Below are 16,623 nucleotides of genomic sequence, written 5' to 3' on the forward strand. Positions count from 1 at the left end.
TAAAGAAAAGTTGTAGAGCTCAGCAGCTCTTTATTGTTCATTCCTTCAATTGCTGAATGCTTGAGTGGATGTCTGCTCTCTGCCAGGCTCAGGCCCAGGTCCTGAGGATTCAGCAGTGAGTGAAACAGACAAAACCTCAGCCCCCATGGAATGTGCTTCCACTGCACTGGAGGAGACAAATGAATAAGTGAAACAGATCTCATGCTAAGTAGAAGACTAAAGCAGGGAAGCGGCTAAGAAGTGTTGGTGAGGGCTAATTCTAAGCGTAGGGCCTTGTAGGAGGTTACAGAGGAAGTCATGAAGGTACTGGGAGAAGGGCAAGTGGAAATGCCGTGAGATGGGCTGGGCAGGGAGCTCGGAGAGGTACCATAGAGCCTTCAGGATCATCTAAAGTCTTGGCTTTTATTGAGATTGGACTCCAGGGAGGTTTTTTGAGAGAAGCGATGGCATGAAGTGTATTCATGTGGACAAGAGAAAGTGTACCCTAAATGGGGAGCAAAAAATATAATTTATAAGGAACAATTGTGCTGAAATCTAATTGGTATCAATTGACATCTTCTCATAAGGTGACCAAGGCAAGAAGTTTGCTTAGCAACTTCAAGGAAGCAACCTGGGCAAGACAAGGGGCCTTGACTAAGCAGCCCGTGTGGACAGTGCCCCTGCCCGTCAGCTTTCCGTGGTCTCGAGAGGCAGGAGTTCAGAGAGTGGAGCCCAGGACTCACAGATACAACCTTGTGCTGGAAACCTGAAGGTCACCACACCCCATGTTTTCACTGGGGGCATAAAAAACCACGAAACAGATTGTTTTTATGTTCTCCTTTCAGCATTGTGTAGGGGACGAACACTGCACGCTCCAGTCAGGAGAAGGCCTGAGGCTCAGTTCTGCCTGAAGTAGCCCCTCCAGTGGCCTGAGCCCCAGTTCCAGGCTGTGGCCGTGGTGGACCTCTTCCTGTGCAGTTGTTCTAAGATCCTCACAGTCTGTGAGCATCAATCTTTGTCCTGCTTCAACTGCTTCCATGGCTCTAAACCCCACATGGTTTCTTTATTACATGTAAAATTGACCTTATTTTATTTTAATGTTTCCCATCCACTTATCAATTATTAAGCCAAAAGACACATATTTTTAAGAGCTATGTAAAATAAATATAAACAAAAATACTACTTATATGTTAGATTGAGAAATTACTTCCTTGGAAACAGAAACTTGGCTTGAATTCTCCTATTTAATGCCAAGTGACAGGAGGTTTAAGTAAGAAGAAAACTGGTGTCATCGTCTTATCAGTTTACTCTTCTTTCTGAATGTCGTTTTTGGAACCACTGGCTACCAGAATTCTGAACTGCTGCTGAGATAACACTCGGAACTTGCACTGAGATAGGAAATACATTATTCTGAATGGCTGCAGATGTACACATTCATTTATGAAAACAATGGTGATACATTCATGTTCCAAGTCTGTGGTGCATTTCATGGACTTCGATAAAACAGTTGAACCCTCCAACAGTATATCATCTCATTGGCCTCTCTCACTTTAGCGTTTCTAGCCATGTAACAAGCAAAGGGAGGGGCCTGTAATAAAGTAGGGCAAGGGAGCTGGCTCATGGCCAAGCCACAGAAATATAAGACGTAGATGTTCCAGTTAATTCTTAATTATTCCTGTTTAGAATTATACATTTCTATATTCTTTTTAACTCTGCCCCACAAGTATTGATATTAGATGGACAGACAGATGATAGATACATACATACATATACACATACGTACGTATATACATCCTTAAATAGGTGATAAATAGATGGATATTACTTTATTTTATCAATCCTTGGTATGTATGATTTTTAGTTTTTAAACATGTGAGTTTGGTGTTCTTCTCCCTCTACTCCCAAATTAGTTTCTAGCCTTATCATATTGTGGTCACAGAAATTCATTTGTATGATATCACTTATTTGGTCTGGTAAGAAGTATTTATTATTTACTATTGGTTTGAGACTATATATATGACCAATAGATCAAATCCATTAATCAAGCTGTTCAAATCTTTTACACTTCCTAATTTTTATCAGAGAGATCTGTAGTTTCTTAAAATTTCCTAATTTTTGTGGATTTATCAATTTCTCTTTATAACTTTGTTGTATTTTATAGTTAGTAACTTGAGGCTGTATCTCTAGATGAATAAAAGCTCAGAACTGCTGATATCTCTCTGATGAATTGATCCTTTTATCATTATGTAATAGTCACTTTTCATTGTAATAATACTTTTTTGCCTAAAAGTCTATTTTTTCTGATATTAATATTGCTATATCACTTTTATTTTGATTAGTAACTTTCTGCTATATTCTTTCCATTAACTGTCAAATGTTGTTTCATTATTTGAAGACATATATTTTTTCAGTTCTGGAATATTTTTATCTATCACCTTTTTCATTTATTTAATCTCTCCCAATTTCTCAATTTTCTCCCTCTACAACCCTTACTAAAGTTTGTTGGACCTTCTTACTCCATTCTCCATCTCTGTTAACTTCTCTTCCTTATATTAAATTTCCATCTTTTTTCATTATGTGAGGCACTCTGGGTAATTTTTTTCAGATTTATTTTCCCAGTTATTTATTTTCTCTTCTGCTGATTTAATTCTGTCATAGCCCATAAGTAGAGCTTTTGTAGTCTCTTTTTCATAAAGACAATTGATGTTTCAAGCTCCGGGCTGAGTCACGTTCAGCCTTCTGCCTCTCTCATACTGGAGATCTCCTCCCCTCCATGTGACAAAGAAAAGCCTAGTAGCTGCATCTAGGGCTTCTGTCCAGGATCAGTACCCTCATGTGCTTCCATTTGCTGTTCTGTATTTACATTTCTTCCTTGATTCTGATACCTAAAGGTGCTCTTTTATTTCTTTTAATCCTGGCTGTGTATTTTAAAAATATTTTTCTTACATATTTTTTCAGCATTGCTCTGTGTTTGCCGTAGGAAGGGTCCCTTCTCTTTTTAACTCAGTCCATTAGGTTCCTGGAATTTTCATGCAAGTGCCTGATACACACAAGTGCATCAGTATTTTTTTTTTTAAAGGATTGGCTTCCTTGGTATTTAAGCTTGAATTTCTTCCAACTTTTTTATTCTAAAATAAATCGCTTTAGAAAGCAAAGAGAATATATTATAAAATAATTATGGGTGACAGCCTCCACACTACCAGGTTTCTGTATAAAAATGTGATCATGTGATCAAAATAGCCTTCTAAACTGATTAAAACAGATAAAAATCACGGAATGTGATTTTTTTTCCAAACCCAGTTGCTTACAAAGGGAGAGCAGATTCATTTAAGTGCTCTTTTGATTATCTGGATGAAATATCAATATATGAGACTCTTATTTCAAAACAGAAAAGTAATTGAGATTTTAATTTGAAAATTATTAGTAAAATAATCAAGATTTCTGAGAGCTACATGTGCATTAGCCTTTCAAATTTCAGTAGTACAGCAAATTCAAACCTACCTCCGGGACTTTAGCTCAGAATAAGAGAAACTTAAACATCAGCTATTACCAAAACACATCTTATAATAACCAAGTGCTTAATATTCCTCTTTGAACAACAACAATAATAAATTTTGTTTTTGAACTTGGTGCTTATGGAGAAAGCTCTGCTGTTTTTTAGGAAATTATCTAAAATTGGACAGTTATCCAAAAGGATACAGTTATCAATCTCTAGAAATACAAATCTAGAGTTCTTAAGGTAGATTAATTTGGAAAGCAATAGAAATTGCAGAGAGCAGGCTACTTGGGTAGACTCCATTGTCACAAAATGTCAGGGGAATTACCTATTCAACACATGTAATCTCTACTTGTTAATGTAAGGTGGCTATTTTCTGTACCACTTTTATAAGATGGGACTCTGTATGTCCCAGAGAAGTCCATTCTTAGCAGTGAACTTAAACTCTCTAATAATGACATTTTCACCATCATTCTCTTTCATTTGATAGAAAGCAAAAATGACTGTCCTCTTTTTCTTCCAACTTTATCAGACTCCCTGCCCCACTCCCTGGCCTTCTTTTAATAGTCAGATTTACATTTAATGATCCAGGAAGCTATGCGGTTTGGGCTTCCTCCTGCTTTGCCATTCTGTGCTGCATGACATTGGTCTCTGGCTTCTCTGAGCTGAAATTCATTCATTCACCATCAAATGACAATGAAGTGCCTCCAAGAGAGGTCTTGGGGTCTTGTCAAAATGATAGTAAGTCATCTTAGGAAATAGTAAATATATATATATATATATATGTATATATATACACACAATTGTATATATTAGAATATACAATATTATATATGTTATATATATATAAAAAACACCTTTTATTTGGTGGATCTTGCTTCACTGATTTGAAAGGGCTCATTCCGATTTCCTATGCATTGCAGAGACAGAGTTGAGAAAACATTCTTTACCCGTTTTGCATTTGTGTAAATTTGCTTTATCTCTTCTTCCCTCCCCCACCTTCTGTAGCTTAGAGCAGCGGAACTTGACTTTGGAGACAGAAATGATGAGCCTCCATGATGAACTGGATCAGGAAAGGAAGAAGTTCACGATGATAGAAATCAAAATGCGAAATGCCGAGAGAGCAAAGGAAGATGCGGAGAAAAGAAATGACATGCTTCAGAAGGAAATGGAGCAGTTCTTTTCCACATTTGGGGAGTTGACAGTGGAACCCAGGAGAACCGAGAGAGGAAACACAATATGGATCCAGTGAGCCTGAGGTCCCGCTGTCTCCGATGGCTCTGGGAAGGATTCTGGGGTTCTGGTGGGAATATTCAGCGGGCTCAGGTGGCTGGTCACCTGGCTGTACAGTGCTCTAAGGGGGGAAGGCATGTCATTTACCCATATGACCCATTCATATCTGCAATGTGTACCAAAGTTGTGTCATGCCCCATATGCTACTGTCAAGTGTTACAACTGGATATGTGTATATAGAGTAGTTTTTAAAAAGTAAACTAAAAATGAGAAGCATAGCTCAAGAATTATTTTATTGCAAGTCTTGTATTTAAAATGTTAAATCAATATGTTGTTGCAATTTAGCTTGCTTTCAAGCTTCACCCCTTGCACTTAACATAAGCTATTTTTGGCATTGTGTTATCATCAGCTTATTTTATAGATCAATATTTTTTTTATTTCCCCTTTTGCTGAGGAAATGAAGATAAGCAGATATATAAATATATATATAAATATATATATATATATATATATATATATATATATATATATATATATATATATATAAGATGAGCTATTAAAATCAAAAGAATACTTTGTGGCTGTGCTGTTTGTGCCAGTAGACATTGCCATGACCAAAAAGAGACATGTAAATGATTTTTATAAAATACAGGAGAATCACCAGGAAACTTTGAGATGCTCTTTAAATTCAGCCCTTGACATTGCTCAGTTTTCTTCATGAGATGATTTGCCACAGGACATTTTGGACTGTGTAAAAAAGTCTCCTTCGCAGTCTGCCTTGCCAGTTCCAAGATGCACTGTCTCCTATGCAGGATGCACCTTAGAAGGAAAAAATGGTTTTTTCTTTCTTTTTCTTTTTTTTTTTTTGAAAAAAAAGCATTTAAGCAGTCATGCCTTGAATTGCTCTTTCCCCTGGATGGTTATGAGAGAAATTCTTCCTGCCATTGGGAAGTTGAGAGACAGTACTTGCTAAACGACGCCCACGTGAACATCTGTCCTCCACACAACCCTCCCCCACCCCAACACCTGCCCTCTGGAGCCCGCGGTGGGCTAGCATCACCGTGTCTCTCTTGGGTAGGCTGCCTCCGGGTGTGCCATGAATTCTTCTTTCACTCAGGCCGACTGTCCTTTTGTCATCTAGGGTTCTTTCTGAACGACAGCATGCAGAGGCAGTTTGCAGCCAGAGGGAGGAGATGGAGAGGAAGGGAACTGGAAGGAGAGGGGGACAAGTTTGGAAGAAACAAGCTATTTTACTTCCAGTTTTTACAATACTGTTCTTCCTTGTTGGAAACATATTTATTCATGATAATTTTAAAATGTGAATCTTATGAAGTCCAATTTAGAGAAGTTTGTGAACATCAGTAATGATAACTTTCCAGCGAAGCCCAGGGCTCTCTGGAGCTAGACTTTGGGGAGACCAATCCTTCACAGTTCAATAAGGCAATGATTTTGAGAAGCAAAGCAAATAAATCTTTCTCATGCTCGAACAAAAATTTACAAAAGGCATCATGAAAAATAAATACTACTCGAGTTTATGGGATTTGCATTGTCTGAAGGGTTTATGTTCGTGTGTATTTATTTATTTTCAAGGGCAGAATTCATTCTTGTCTCTGCTGCTTTTATTTCTACCCTTTCACTGAGCGAGCTGATGTGGTCCTTTGGTATCAACCACTGTCTACCTAGCAATACCTTCTTTAGCTTTAGTTTCCTTCTCTCTTTCCAATTCTTTAACCACTCCTACCTGGATATCCTATAGGAAATTGAAACTCAAAATGTGCAAAAATGACCTCAATAAGTCTCTCTCCCTTTTCATCTTTTCCCAGGCCCTATCTTAGTTAAGAAAAACCTCAGACTCAACCAGGAAGCTGTGTGACACGATAGTGAAAATCAAAGGCAATGCAGTCAAACTGCCTATTCAGATCTACAGTTTGCCGGCTGTTACTGCATCTTCCATACATCACTTTCTTCCATCTGTAGAATGGGAATAATAAAAATACTGCTCTCATAGATTTGTCATGTGGTTTCAATGAGATAGCTTGTGTTGAGGCTGAGCAGGGCACCTAGCATACAGGAAGGACTCCATGAACGTTAAATCTTATTTTTCTCTCCTCTGTCCTCTTCTCCATCTTCTTCACCTTTAAATTCACTCACCTAGTCCACTCAACCTCACCTTTTTTATTTCTCAATGTTCCAGTATCTCTCCTCTACTCTCATTTGCAGACCGCCCTTCCGACCATACTGGGAGCTTGCTAACAACATTTGACTTACCATCAGGATCATGCCCTTCACACAGTCTGTATGACTCTAGCCTTCAGTTTCATTCTCATCTCCTACCGTGTCCCTCCACACCTGCTATGCCATTTCATGCCTCTGGAACTTTCCACAGTCCAGATTTCGTCCCCATCTTGACTGCCTTCCTTCTATCTGACACACTCCAACCATGTGTTTTTTTTTTTGTTTGTTTTGTTTTGGTTTTTTTGCCAAATTGAAGTCAGCTCCCCTTTGACGCACCCTAGGATCTTGATGCAGTTAGTTACCTTTTGTGTTCCCGACTTGTATGTATCTCTTTTAGCCTTTCCTATATCTGATTATTTTTGTCACCAAATAGGAAGCACTTTAGGAAGTGGTGTGGTGGAACGGTAATGGCAGGAAACTGAGAGCCAGACAACGCTATGCCTCTCAGCGTGCCTGAGGCAAGACGCAAGGCAATGACAAGCCACTTAACCTCTCTGAGCCTCATCTGTTTTTTCATGACAGTTTTTTCATCTGTCAAGCAGCAATAATAACTCCTACAAAGTAAGAAAGTTGCAACACTTACAGGTGAAATGCAATGCATCTATCCCAGTGCCTGCCACTTAGCTCTACTGATAGCGCTGTTGCTAACAGGAGCTTCTTAGGACACCGGAATGGTGCCTTATTGACCTTACATCCCTCCCCCTCCGCCACTATTATGCCACAGGGTGCCAGCATGGAGCATTAGCAATAAATCTGGCCTTTGATTTATGCAAGATACCGTTACTAATTCAATAATAAATCTCACTGATGATGGCCTCCATTCAATGGCTACCATGAACAGCTTATCCATCTGGGCTTCCGTTAGTTCTTCTGTTAATTCAGCTGAAAGCCTAGGGGGAAAAAACAACTGCAGATTGACTTAAGAATAAATTGGAAATAAACAGGCAGCGTCAAGAGTTCACTGGCCACATCCTATATGCACTTCTTTAAAACTCCTTAGGCGACAGCAACGATTCTTACATTATGAGCTCAGAAGAAAGAATTTGCTTCCAAGTGCTGAGTCTATAATGTTGCTTTCACTTGTCAAATTATATGGCTGAGTATCCTTCAGAGAACATTTAAAATAGAAATGCCTATGACATGCAGCCTACTGAAGTGTAGATTTTATATGTAGCTTTATTAGGAGATGACTAAAAACTCCAAGTGGATTTTAAATAATGTTGCTCCTATTTATTTTTGCTTATTCACAAGCTGAGGCCTCCTTTAAAAAACAATTAGATCATTCCCAGGTAGGGTAGTTCAACTCACTGATACGATGCTCTCCCCTTGGAAGACCGGGAAGCTGGCCACAAACCCTGGTGTTCCTTACACTGCTGATCTGGGCCCTGCTTAGAGCAGCATCATAGAAAAGAGTAGGCACTAACTTTTGGATTCAGAAACCCAGATCCAAATCGCAGCTCTCGGGGTTCTGGCTCAGGGGCAGAGCATTTGACTGCAAATCCCAGCTCTGCCACTTAGTAGCGATGCAAACTTAAGAAAAGTTACATAACGTTTGCAAGACTAAATTTGTTTTTCTATAAAATAGGGATAAAATAGTGTCTCTTCCTCATTGGATCTTCCTTGGAGAAATCAGTGAAGCAAGTGCTTCATACAGTACGTGGTATATAAGTAAGTGCTTAATGAGTAGTCGCTGTCAGCCCTCAAAGTCCTCCTACTGAAGGGGTGCTCCAGCTTCTAGAGAACGTAACGGGACTCTGGCCTGAGGAATCTGGCCGGCCGCAAAAGACTGCCGCGTGCAACAGCAGAGGGAATAATTGCATCCTTGCCCCAACGACTCTAATCTCTACTTTTCCCAGATAATCTCCCAGAGACTGATGGCAAGGAAGAGACAACCCAAAGCACCCTTTCTATTCTGAGATAATACAGTTACATCCGTGGTCTGGGAGTAATGTCTAAAGAACCACCTGTAACTGTCCTGCATCAGCTCTGTGTGGACACTGGAGATGACACGGCATTAAAGATGTCGGGTAAAACACAATGAAAGTGCCTAAGAATGTGGGCCAGTGAACTTGTCTACACAAATGTCAGCAGCACTGTTACTGAATAGTTATTAAAGGCCTCCTTGTGCCAGGCCAGCTCTAGGCTAGGGGCCCTGGAATGCCAAGTTCACAGTAATCAACACGTGAGGTGACGTACAGTGAGCATAAGAGATGACAAAGCTGAGGCTGGACAAGGCACAGCAGAGCCGCAACAATGACAAGCCCTGAAGGACGAATAGGAAGTTAGCAGGCAGGGTGACCGTTTGGGGCAGAGACCTCCCAGGAGCACAGAACAGCACATGCCAAAGTGCCCATGGGGCAGACTCCAGGGAGCATTTTCTATGGTATAAAACGACCTATCAAGCCAGTGCCATCGAGGTGGCACTGTGTGTAACAGCTTACCCGAACCCCACGAGCTCTGAAAACACACTCAGAACCCAGGTGATTCCTACTGTTTTATTCAAAGAAAGCAGCCAGGGCTGGACACATTTCGCCATTTGAATTCATGAACCACAGGGAAAGTGTGCTGGGTCTGTGGCTCCCAAAGGTCTATTTCATTATACCCTTTATAGTCTTCTTAATTGCACAAGTGGGGAATGAGTTGGAAGTTAGAAAACTGCCCAGCTGAAGGGCCTCTGGTTGCAAAGTGACTTGGAAAACTAATAGTTCCCCAGGCAGACAAAATTTATTGATACTACTGTAGAGCTTAGAGTAGAAGGTTTAACTGTTGAAAATTGTTTGTTTGTTTTTTTTTAATATGCCATTTGTAGCTCGGGTATAGGGCTGAATGACACTCGTGTGTGGACTCTGTGCAGCTGCTACCATTACGGTCCCCTGAGGGCCCAACCCAGGTGAGACCGGCCCCCAGCCCACCTAGGTAGGGGCACCTTTCTTAAGAAGAGAGTACGGTCACAGGATAACACTGAATTGTTTGAATGAGGAGTCAAATTGGCACTGTTGGCTTTGAGCAATGTTGTCTCAGCCCTGAGGGAAGCCCTCGAAGTACTTCCTGTTCTTGTGAAAATGCTGTGCCCATCCCAGCCCTCTCCTCTCAACACACATGTTCCTTGCCTCCTCGTGAGTCATTAGAAATGGCTGTGTAACCCCCAGGCTCGGGCCATCACACCCCATCCTCCATTGCCTCTCACCAAAGTAGTTCACATCCAGGGCCCTTGCCTTCCCTCATGCGTGTATCCCCATGTCGTTCACCATGGTCTGTCGTGTGCTTCGAACTCTGACCCCTCTCCACGTGCCAAGACTTTCCATTACTCTGTCTAGATCTAAAGGCTGCCATCATCATCCCTGAAATCTTCTGGGAAGCACAGCTGCTTTCTGAAGACACCGGCCCCTGCAGCCCCCTCAAGGACGGCTATTTTCCCTTCCCACAACCTGCATACCGTTAGCCTGCAGGAGAGGCAGGTCTCGCTCTGCTCTTTGCTACTTCCAGACTTTTGATCCTCTCTCCTCCCTAAGAACCTCCTTGGAAGCACACATGCCACAAAAGAATGTTTTATCAACTGTTTTTCCCCCACCACTACTCCATCCACTAACCTGGCCACACAGCTCCTCGACTTGCTCACGTCTGAAAATCCTGCTCTCCTCCTGCCTAGACATCGGCCACCTGTGCACACAATTTACTTTACCCCACATCATTACCAATGACTGCACCACCGCCAAACTATCCATTCCAAGCATCTGCTCTCTCATCATCATCTCTTCTCTTTCTAGGTCACTCTCTTTGGCACCATCACGCCCACAATTCTTAGATATTCTCAAAGCATCTCTGAGTCACAACAAGGAGAAAAGCAGGGGCTTTCTCCTTGACCAACTTAGCTTCTGTGGTTGCTCATCTTATTCATTCTCTTGTCTCCATTCTCAAATCCTTTCATCTTTTCTACCACCTCACTCATCAGAGAAAAAAAGAAAAAGAAAAAGAAAAAAACCAACCCAGCTTTGGCTAAGTCCAATTTTTACTTCCTCCTAACCTGCACCTAAGAAACTAAACATGGCTGAAGAACAAAAGACCACCATGTTGACTTGTTTACCTGATATTTGTAGGAATACGGCTGCCACGGCTCTCATCACTGTCCTGTGACTTATCTTCATGCTTTCTAAGGTCAATTTCACGCTTCTTAAGCCTCCATGAACTCTTCCCTTCCTCATTCTCAGCTGACGACCTTACTTATATAAACTTACTGATTACCTGTTCTGAGAAAATAAATTAGAAAAATATGTTCTTATGTTTCATCATCATCTCTACCAAACAACCTACATCTGTCCTTAGCTCCTGCTCCAGGGACGTACTGCCTGGTCTCTCGGGCCAACTGCTCCTCTGACGCCCTAGAGCCCATCTCTCTGGCCTTTTCAAGATTATCACTCTTTCCAAGAAATACTCTTTCACTCTTGAATTACATATTTTGCTCTTAAATATTAATCCCACCAAAGTAGACCCATGCTATAACAACTTTTTAAAAATCCTCTCTTTGTCTCATATTTACGTCTAATTTCACCATCATTCTGTTTCACTTTTTAGGAAAAAAATTCTTGAATTTTCTGTACTCATTTCTAATTCCTCACCTCCTCGTGTTCTCCCAAACTCACTGAAGTCATGGTTTCTTGCTCAATATTGCAGAGAAACTGCTGTGGCTAGGGTCAGCTATGACCTTCACAAAATCAGGTTCAATTGTCAATCTTCAGTCCCCATCTTACTCAGCCACTCAGTGGCATTGTCTCAGTTGCCCACTTCTTCATTTTTGAAACACCTTTTACTTGGCTTCCAGGACAGAACACTCTCCTGGTTTTCCCCTCTACTTAGCTGGACATTCCTTAGAATACTCTACTGTTTTCTGACTTCTATATGCTGGAACAAGAGATGTGTCCATCTTTGGACTTTTCTTTTTCTTTATCCTACATTCAGTCTCTTAACGGTTTCATATCATCTCCTAGTTTCAATAAACCCTTAAAAGCAGATTATTCTCAGATTTATGTTTCAGCTCAACTTCTTCCCTTAACTCCAGCCTTGTAGATACTCTACCTCACTTGAATATTGAATAAGCATCATCAATTGACATTTCCAACAACAAATATGATTTTCTTCCCAAATAGGCCCCTAACCCATCATTCTCAGTCAACTACACTATCATTTAGATTTTTGTGGTTTAGACTTTTTAAGAATCCGGAGTCATTCCCTGATCTCTTTCTGTCATATTGCATATCAATCTTGTCAACTCTGCCTTCATGACAAATCCTTAGATTCCAAACCTAACCCTTTGTCAACATTGACATTTCTGGTTCACGCCCCATCATGTCTCTGGACTACTGTTACACCCTACAATGGACCCTTTCCTTCCTTTCTTATTTTTCTTCTTAATCTCCTCTCTCAGCAGCCAGAGGGATCCATTTTAAAAGAAAAATTAGGTTATATAACTTCCATGTTCAAATCTGTCCATCGTCTTCCCATATTTAGTACAAAATCCCCAGATCTTGCCATGCTGTGACCACGCCTAACTCTTCACTTTCATTTATTTTCCCACTTCTCTTGTCCACACTGCTTCATCCACAAGGCTCTTTGCCAGTCCTTATATACACAAGCAAGCTCTCACTCCAGGGCTTTTGCACATGCTTTTCCCTCAGGTACTGTCATGGCTCATTCCTGCACTGTACTCAGGTCTCTGCTCAAGTATCATCTCTTCTGAGAGGCCAGCTCTGATCACCTCGTCTAAATGGCACCCCTTCTCATGCCGTATTCTTTTAATCTGCCTGTCTTCTCAGTTCTTCCCACTACCTTACTCCCCCTTAGAATGCAGACCCCATGAAGGCAGGAAGGTTGCCTGGATTGATTGCAACTATGTGTACAGAGAAGTCCTCAGAAGACTGAAGTGCACAATCAGCAAGTATGAATCGAGTGAATGTTGAATTCAGTGTCAAATTTCTGGCTCACATAGTCAAGGATCTTCTGAGCTGGAGTTTCTGATAGAAAATAATAAATGACTAAATTCTACCTGAAGTTGTCTTAGGACTCCAGTCATTACCTATAGACAACAAATATCCGAGATTTGGCTCCGTATGAGAGCATCACTGCAGCGAGATCCCAGTACTCGTTGTGATGTCATCTGCTGATTGGGAGATTTTGATGCCAGAAATATGAGCCTCAAGCTCGACATCCAGGCCCAATAGCTCCCAGAGGAAACATGTATAACTGAAAAATTGTGCTCTACGTTGGAATTTGACATGACATTGTAAAATGACTATAACTCAATAAAAAAAAGTTAAATAAAGAGATAAAAATAAAACATATCAATCTCTGGAAAAATAAATAAATAAATAAACTTTATGTAATGTAGGATAAAAGCATCTACACTATTTTTGTTGCTGTTGGTTTTGCCTCTGAACTTTTTATCTTTTTCCAGGATACAGACATCGTGTCACTGACAAGGTCTCAATATTCCATCACATGTTTCCCTTTACCTGGAAACTCATATGTGTTTAAAACGTACCAAAAGATAGCAGTTAACCTTTTAATTAAAAGAACAGGAGGGAAGATACATTTATTTCCTCACTGAGTTAATGTAGGCCTACCGGTATTTTTCATCTCCATGCTATTTTTCAAATGAGTAAAAATGTTTTCATCTTCTGTAATGCGATGGAAAATATCCCAGATCTTCCGATGCTGATTCACTAAGTGCACTTACACACAATTAGACAACATGGCAACACTGAAAGCAGCGGGTTTCTTGTTTCATTGCTTTAAGGGAATGATAAAAACGGAATCGTTCAAGGCACACCACTAATTTGAAAACATTATTATTTTAAAAGAAAGTAAACAAATGAGATAAAGATGTGTTGCTTTAACCACTTATTTTTAAACGGAAAGATCTATTTACTCTGAAGTTTCGAGGATACGGATTATGCTGTATGTGCTGTGCTTGTCTCCTACCTAGGATGCACAGATAGATGTGCAATCAATGTTTTCAGAGCGAATGAATGTCCTACTTAAGAATGTAGCTCAGAAGTTGAATTCAGTGCAATCTTCTTGGAGCTTGATTTGCACCAAATCTGAGTTTGCAATATTTTAACATTAAGGAAGAAGCTATTGCTTTTTGAAAATCTTCCTTTTATAAAACAAGTACCTTAATATTACTAATTCTCTTAGTCCATGTGAAATAGTATTTGGATTAAAAAACTGATTTTGTGTATAATTGCTCATAGACAATATTTTCACCAATGTGAATATAAAATTGTTACTGGAAGGCAAACTATGAATGATACACTTTTCTAGGCAAAGCGTGGAGAATTTTTAAGATGAGTAACATTTTGCACCTGCTTCTAAGTTGCAAACAATATGGACTATTGGGTAAACAGAAAGATTCCAAACAAGATGCAGGGAAGGACAGTGCCAGAAGTCCAGTGACAAGGAAATGAAGCCACCTATTCCACGGAGTGAAACTTGAGTCCTCTCAATTGCACTTCAGACTTGTTTTACATTGGGTTTTATACTAGGATAAGCATGGTTTTAAAGCATGGGAAATTCCAAAGGGGCAATGGACTCTTCTTTGTGTGTGTGCCATCGCATTTCATGTGCTTAAGAACTGTCCATTTCTATAGCTTGTTTTCAGTAACTAAAACAGAACACACTGGTCTGAAAGGTTGAGCAGATGGAATTCAGTCTGGAGCTGAGGGAGATGACTTGCCACATTCAGCGGTCCCTGACATGAACTGATCTGAGACGGTGGGACTTTCAGTATGCTTCGCTACTTGCAAACATTTTCCAGGCATGCCTTTCAAAACACTTGGAGGAAAGGCATGCAAAAGGTAGCAAAGACCATTCTGGTAAATCAGCAACATTAAAAACCTCTACCTTGGATACAACGCAGTGCAGCTACTGAGCAAACGAAATTCTCCTTCTAGGCTGGTCATTATATAAGTAGTTGCAAAAAAAAAAAAAAGGTAATTTTCAAGACACCTTTCTTCTCACTACAAATTGGATCAAATTTAACCAAATATATGGTAACTAGTATGCACCAGTAACTCCTTCTGACCCTTTCTTCCCATAAGCAATCTTGTGCAATGCAATTTCCCTTCTTAATACTGTATTTTCAGGTACCTATATTAGGCCACTTTTGAACTTAGTAAGAGAGTAAAGATTTGTGGTTCAAATTAGAATGGAAGCTATGCCAGAGATAACAAAAGACTTTTGGTTTCTATTTTTCCTATAAACAACAAGATAGGGTTGTGTTAACTCAAAAGAATAGGTATTAAAAAAAAAAAAAAGAATAGGTATGTTTACCTTCCAGATTTTCTAATAGTTAACTAGTCAAATAAAATTGTTTTATTTACCAAAATAGAAGGACCATTCCTCGACATTGTCAGATAACTTCCAGCATAATTAACACAGGTTCAGTGATCTTATTAAGCCACAAAATCATATTTTTAAAATGCACCAAGCAGTTTGAGATATTAAGGTTGGCTTCCATGTAGACAAAAACAAAAACACAAAAACCTTTACCTTCTCTCTTAAGTAGTAATTAAACCGACTAGGAATTCTGACAAATTAACAGAGGATATTTAACCCTGTTTAACTCACCTAATGCTCCCAGAAAATTATTTTTTCCTCTTCATCGATTTTATACCTTAAAGGACACTTACTGAATTGCAGATGTACAGCCAGTATCCCCGGACAGAAGTGAAGGTCATTTTTAGAAGAACCCAATCTCAAATGAAAGCATAGCCTTCTACTTGGTCACATGCATACTGTATCCTCATTACCCACAGTGAGACAGTAGGTCATTCCTCATTCTTTTTTTATTCCTGGCACAATCAGACCACACCAGGAAATTATGTGAGATGCTTCAGAGATACTGTCAGGACAGGAAACCCAAGACAATGAGCAGCACGACAACCAGTGGCAACAGGCAAACTCCAACAAGGTCTGGGTTTAGATTTGGTTTTATGTTACTGGAAGCAGATTTGCTCTGGTTTTTAATAATTCATAAGAAACAGAAATCACAATGCACCAACTTAGTACCCACCTACAAAGAGTTCAAAAATGCCGAAGTTCTCCCCCCATTCGCCCTCTTGTTCCACCAACATTTTGAAAATAAAGGGAAACAAACAAACAAACAAACAATGAAAAGAAAGAGAGTGAGAAAGAACACAGAAATGATTTAAATAATTTCAAATCCTTCTTAAACATTACGGAAGTGCATTTGATCCATCAGGCTGATTGTTGGCTCTCACCACTAAGACCTTGCAAAGGAACTGGATGTGCACAGTTCTGCCTTCCAGGGTTGATCTAGCGCCATAAGGGTGAGATGTGTATGAATCTGTGTGTGTGCTTTAAGTTCATTTTATAAATACAATTCTCCTCATTTGTAATAGTCTTTGAAGTCCAATCATGCAGAGTAACAGGCAGGTGCAAGTTAGGTCTTGTTGCAAGATAGACATGGCAAGGTGAACAGTTTAATGCTAACCAGGGGTGGGAGATTTGTGTCCATTAGAATATACTGGCCATTGGTCCCACATAATCAAAAGTTAGACACACAGGAGTCCACATGTAAACAGAGACTATCCATTTCAGCTTGCTGACCAAGGAAATGGGTCAAAGTGAGCCATTTCAGACAGCGAAAAGAACTATCCAAGTGC

At 40.0% G+C, this 16,623-nt stretch overlaps 1 protein-coding gene across 6 annotated transcripts in view; it reads left to right on the forward strand.

The window, feature by feature from the left end:
• The window catches only part of ARHGAP24 (Rho GTPase activating protein 24), a 426,033-nt gene extending 419,785 nt beyond the window's left edge, over nt 1-6,248 (forward strand). For all 6 annotated transcript variants that reach the window (XM_010966180.3, XM_045524922.2, XM_010966179.3 and 3 more), the window contains one exon: nt 4,484-6,248. In XM_010966180.3, coding sequence (XP_010964482.3) covers nt 4,484-4,727 — 244 coding nt within the window. In that variant the 3' untranslated portion in view covers nt 4,728-6,248. The remainder of the gene's footprint in view (nt 1-4,483) is intronic.
• The last annotated feature ends 10,375 nt before the right edge of the window (nt 6,249-16,623 follow it).

The sequence above is a fragment of the Camelus bactrianus genome, chromosome 2, assembly GCF_048773025.1.
Source record: "Camelus bactrianus isolate YW-2024 breed Bactrian camel chromosome 2, ASM4877302v1, whole genome shotgun sequence".
NCBI lineage: Eukaryota > Metazoa > Chordata > Mammalia > Artiodactyla > Camelidae > Camelus > Camelus bactrianus.